Raw genomic sequence first — 6,000 nt, forward strand, 5'->3', positions numbered from 1 at the left:
TTTGGACAACATCAAACCGATTTAGGATTTTAAAAAGCATGGGGGGGGGGGGGTCTGATCTTCTTCTTCTGCCCTCTATTTACAGATGGTCATTTCAATAAAATGTAGTTGGAATAAAATGAAATATCCTTTTTAAAAATAAGCTGAGAGTAGGAGGGGTCTGTGTGTGTGTGTATGCACTTTTTCTATAAAGCTGGCTTGGCTATAAATAACTTAAACATTTTCAAGACCTTTCTATAATCTGCATTTTCCGTCAAACCCCATGAGTTAGTATTAATCCAGAGATGTGGGAGAGAGAAAGAGAAAGGAGAGGGGGAGTTGGAAGGGGGTTCAGTGCGGAGGAGAGTCCACAAATAAACAGCCCAATTTTCCTTCAGGAGCCAAGCTAATTCTTTTCAATCCACTTTTTTATTACACTATTTTCCCCTCACTCTATTTAGTGAGCATAAGGATAAATTTCCAAAGCTACCCGGTTGGAAAATAAATGGGTTCGCTGTTTGTCTAGCATTCCAATCTTTACAAATGTAAATCAGTCCAACTGCTGCTCCCTTTAAAACCCCACAACTTCACAAAACATTAAAGGCCTCCTTTCAATACGCAATTTACTCTGTGACAATTCCCTCCGATTTCTGCTTCAAACATGGTTAGAAACTGACTGACTGGTGGAGGGGAAGGGGGGCCCCGCTATCAAAGGTTGGGGAGGTCAACGTGTGTAATTATATGTACTTTTCCTGGGTCAACTACACCAGACACTGCTATTTGAAGGTTAAATTGTTACAATTAAGTCCATACACAGCCTATTCCCATCGCTACTCTGTTGTTAAATCTACCGTAAACAACGCACACATTTATTTCGGCGCCTAATTGTGTCCTACGTGTCGCTGCTTGGAAAATTATATGACAAAAAGGAACATTGTAATCCATTACTGCATTAAACAATACTTTCTCGGCAAAAGCAGATAATTAGCTAAGGGGAAACTAGTTTTCATCTATCCGCATCAGTGCTAAGAAGTTCATTTGGGTTACTCTGTTGGGTTTAATTGGAATGGCTGCGAGTAGTTCCTCCTCGTCTGTTTTTATAGCTGGAGCATTCCCCACAAACAGAATATGACCTCCTGCCCAATGGAAAATCATTCATTAGTGAAACTTTTCTTTGTGCCCCAAGACCCCTGGGTGGGTAGGGGGAAGGGTTCCCCTCTTTCTCTAAGCTCCATTTAAAGTGAACTCTCCTTTTTTCAATAAAAAGGGCCATTGTAGAAGCAATCCAAGGTGATATACTCATGCCACACCTCGTGTGAAAGTAATTTGGTTGTATAAGAAGAATGATTCATATGTCCTCTCTTCAGCCTGAAATGTGAACTGGTAGAGATATAGACTCAATTGATTTCTGTGCTAAAGAACAAGAACAACAAAAACAATATTTCTTACCCACCTCTCCCCATGGATTCAGGCAGGGAACAGCGACAGACCAACAAATATGCATCAATTAAGAACACAATATCAGTTAAAACATACATCAGTTTAAAAGAGTGAAAAAAACCATATGTGTTAATACAAACTACATTTAACATTTAAAGTTTTAAAAATCATCTAGATTGGGCTGCTGGAAGAGACCAGTCTTCAATGCTTTTTAAATTTGGACAGCATATTCAGCTGTTGAACCTCTTCTGGCAGAGGACTGGAGTTTACCAGGTAGATTATATGGGAGGAGTTGATCAGTCAAATGAAGCTTTTGTGGCACCTAATATTCTATACTGAACCAGAAGCGGAGGCAGCCACCAATACCATGAACTTCTTGTTGCATGCCTTCATGTCATTTCCAACTTATGGCAACCCCTATCATGGGTTTTTCTTGGCAAGATTTGTTTGAGGGTTTTGCCACTGCCTTCCTCTGAGGGTGAGAGCATGTGTCTTGCCCAAGATCATCTAGTGGGTTTCATGGCCGAGCTGGGAATTGAACCCTGGTCCCCAGAGTTTGCAACCCAACACTCAGATGACTACACCACGCTAGCTCTGATGGTGCAGTGGTAAAAGGCCAGTACTGCAGCCATTCATAGCCACAAGTCTGTGAGTTCGATCCCATGGACTCCAAGATCCACTCAGCCTGGCATCCTTCTGTAGGTCGCTAAAATGAGTATCCAGCTTGTGGAAGGCAATTAGCTTAGACATTGTAAACTGCTTAGGGGGTGCTTAAGTGCACTGATAAGTGGTATAGAAATCTACTTGCTATTGATATTGCTCCCTACCCTGAATGTATTGAAATGCATATGTGTTGCTTCCTTTTGTTTGTGTAGGTAAATAAAGGTATGTAAAAAAAATCATTCACTTCTTTTTGCTGGAAGCTCACTTGCCCATTGGGAAATATGGCTGCTGGGTACACTGCAGAGGTTTTGTCTTGGAACACCCCAACTTTATTTAACAATTCCTCTTTGGGGATTCTCTCCCTCACAAGGACACCCGCACAAAATAGCATCACAGGAAAGGAAAAGAGCGTGCTGAGCTTGTTGGTTCTTCCCTCTCATTTTCAACTGCCATGGCTCCACCCTACAGAATCCTGGACTTTGTAATTTGGTGAAGTGTCTTATTCTTGCTCAAAAAATGCTGTTTTCTATACAAAAATACCACATGTGAATTTCTCACAAAATAATTCCTGAACTACTAATTCAGTCAGTGCTCCACGTTTGTGGCTTTTTTGTGAATTTGATTATTCATGGATTTGATTAATATGTTCTCCCTAGGAGTCTCTAGGTCTTACTGTATGACTTTCTAGCCAATCTTCACCTGAAGTTGCACTAGATGACCTACAGATTCCTAGACTTCTGTAGGTCATCCAGGGCAATTCTGTGGTCAGCTTCCAGCAGATGTTGACCACAGAGTTGCACTGGAAGACCTAGAGATTCTTAGAGAGTTGTTCTCTCTGGTAAAAAAAAGTGTTTTTTAACTTGCAGTTTTTCCACTTTCATGGGGCCCTAACCCTAGTGAATGTGGAGGGTCCATTGTAGTCTTCCAAACCTCTATAATTTTTGAAGATCTGAGGCAGGGAGGAACTTGCTAAAATTACTTATTGCTTCATTTGAGAACTAAATTAACTAACTAAATCAGAAGCAGTATGCTTAGAAGGATGCAGCAACCTGATAATACGTTGCAGTGATTTGCTCTATGAGAAATGGTTGGCCCTTTGTGAAGTACAATGTTCTTAAGAACACATCCCATGTTTGGTGTGTCTGATAGTAGGCAAAAGCAAATGAGTGCCTCTGTTTTTCATTTATTCATTTTCTCTTTTGTATTTCCAGATTTTGTGTGGGAGACAAATTTTTCCTAAAGAACAACATGATTCTGTGCCAGACAGACTATGAGGAGGGTTTAATGAAAGAAGGGTATGCACCCCAAGTTCGCTGATCTGATGCATCACTCCTAAGAATATTGAAGCACTACAGTCTTATCTTTTCTGTTCTTTTCTTTCTGTTCAACATGTATATAAGAAATAATGGCGGAACCTACTGAATAGCGTAGATATAGGGAGACAGGATGGTCATGTGGAATAAAAGGCGGACTGCAAATATATGTAGTGGAAATTGCACCAGTTCACAGTTGAATGTTTATTAAAAGATAATGTACATACTGCTGAAAGGGTTTGGGTTTTGTTTTTGGTTTTTTGGCTTGCTGTTTTGGGTTTCTCTTTTCTTTTTGTGTCATTTGGCATGAGATGCTTATTTTGGACTAATGTATATAATGCATTGTTATATTTGAAGCACAAATGTAATACAGTTTTATTGTGTTACCATTTGTGTTCCTGTTTGCTTATTTGTATTGTTGCATTTAGTACAATCCGTGTCCAAACTTTATTGTATATTTATGCTTTCTTGTATCTACCAGCTATTTTGAAAAAGCTGTATCTTTCTAGTAAAAACAAAAAAAGAACAAAAAAGAGAGAATTTTAAGAGCCAATCCCACACATTATTCTCCATGCTTCACAAAATGCTTATCGACACTTCAACTATTTAATCGAAAATGTTGAGCAAGATCTAGCCACAGTTAAGTACTTAGTTCCATTGACTTGTATAGGATATATTTAAGTATGTGCTTAACTCTCCCATTGAAATCAATGGGATTTAGGAGTGCTTAACTTCTGACTGGATTATAATGCTAGAAACAGTGTCAAAGTTGCCACCGTTCAGGATCTTTCATTCTATCTCCAGCAAGTTGCCGCTGTGACTTTCTTCATCTTTTTCTTTTTCTTTTTTCTTTTTAAAGGGAATGATCTTAGCTTATTTCACACATTTCATGGAAAAATACTTTCTGTTTTGCTACAGAATTTGGTGTTGTTGTTGTTTTCAATTTTATTGACAGGTGTTTTCAACTTTATGGAGCAGGTGTTTAATTATTTTGGGGGCGACTGTGCTCTGTACCTACCCTGAAGGAAGGAGAAGAAAGATGTAATTGCTTGTTTCCAATATAACTGGGAATGAGGAGCTGAGCCCCAATGCAACTCAGTGCCTTTGGGTGTCATGTAAAAATTTTTATATGTATATATATATATATTTCTGAAGTTATTTTACTGTAGCATAGTGATTTCTGCTCCTGTACAGAAACATTATTTTAACTAAATGAGTGTCTTTCCTAAATTTTATCCAGTTTGGTTCCAGCATACCTAAGAGACTGTCTCCCTCCCTATGGTCATTTCCACCCATAACATTGACCAGGAGTGCCCTCTTCAGGTTATCTCAAGTCAACTGGGCCTTTCAGTGAGGCAACTTTGGTGGCTGCCCCATAACTATGGAAACTCCACCCTGGAGAGACTGTCAAAAGCTGCATAATCTTTCATAAGTGTCATCCAGCTTTCTGATTTGGGGCTGCCATTTTGGAGAATGGAAATGAAGCACTTCTTCTAGAATGCTAAGCATCTGTTAGCATCTGTTCCTTTGTATTTGCGATTGATCAAAATTTAACTGGTTATTGTATTTTTGTTTTGTTTCTTAATTTATTGTTATCCATTCCAAGTTGTTGGGGTGAGTCAGTCTACAAATAAATAAAATCTAAGGATTGGATGGCAATATCTCAAGCTATTGCTTCTCACCCACCTCCACTCATGCAAGGTTTGTCCAAGGGCCAACTGTTCACCAATACGCTCAACTCGATTGCTATTCTGGGAACAGCTATCAATGCTTCTGGTGCTTCATTGGAGCCATCCTTCCTGAATCTCTTGTTTGGTTTTCCATATCTTCCTAGCCAATTAGTGTGACCTATTTATCTGGACTGGTGTTCCTACAGCAGAGATATTACATCTGAGTAGCATCCCATTGCTCAGCATTGACTGTTTTTGACTGGCTCTTTGACACTTCATGGAGAGGTGGCTCTGCATTATCTCTTACTTTTAGATGCACCAGATATTGATCCCAGGAGCTTTTGCTTTGCCTCTCAGCTACTACAGTGGTGCAGGAAAGACAGACAGACATATCATCCTATCATTGACACTTATGCCATCCATGTATATATCGACCACTACCACACAAACTGCTCTTGAAAAAGTTGACAGGGTAAGGGAAACCTTGCCTAGGATGTATTATGGTAGAAAAGAAGTAAAGCTAAAGAAGATGGTAAAGCATGTGTGTCATTTGCATTTGAGCACAGAGTAGCTAATGTATTGCTATGTATACATGCAAGAGCACAAATTCTTCTCTCAGACAAAATGAAGAGGTGACTTTGCCATGAAATCTAAATTTGATTTACGTACACAGAGACAGCAAGAGAGTTTTGCGGTTTTTCTGCATTCCTTTTTGGGCTTGTCTGTCTTGATCCCTTTCTTGGGAGATTTTCTTCCCATCTGTGCAAGGAAGGGTTCAAACAAAATGATCCAGGAGGGAGTAAGCTGTGACCTTCAGACTCACATTTGAGGCCAGGACTGGCATCTGCCTATTCAGAGGAGAGTTTGCTACCACACTTGGAGACTATGAACGAAATGATGGGTGGATAGTGGAGCCTTGGAGCCACATGCAGCTC

The 6,000-nt window shown here is 39.7% G+C and overlaps 1 protein-coding gene across 5 annotated transcripts in view; it reads left to right on the forward strand.

The window, feature by feature from the left end:
- The window catches only part of LOC149311685 (LIM domain only protein 3), a 96,913-nt gene extending 91,865 nt beyond the window's left edge, over nucleotides 1-5,048 (forward strand). For all 5 annotated transcript variants that reach the window (XM_089527677.1, XM_089527679.1, XM_089527675.1 and 2 more), the window contains exon 4: nucleotides 3,294-5,048. In XM_089527677.1, coding sequence (XP_089383803.1) covers nucleotides 3,294-3,399 — 106 coding nt within the window. In that variant the 3' untranslated portion in view covers nucleotides 3,400-5,048. The remainder of the gene's footprint in view (nucleotides 1-3,293) is intronic.
- The last annotated feature ends 952 nt before the right edge of the window (nucleotides 5,049-6,000 follow it).

The sequence above is a fragment of the Sceloporus occidentalis genome, unplaced genomic scaffold, assembly GCF_023333645.1.
Source record: "Sceloporus occidentalis isolate IW3139 unplaced genomic scaffold, rSceOcc1.0.p SCAF_5, whole genome shotgun sequence".
NCBI classification, from domain to species: domain Eukaryota; kingdom Metazoa; phylum Chordata; class Lepidosauria; order Squamata; family Phrynosomatidae; genus Sceloporus; species Sceloporus occidentalis.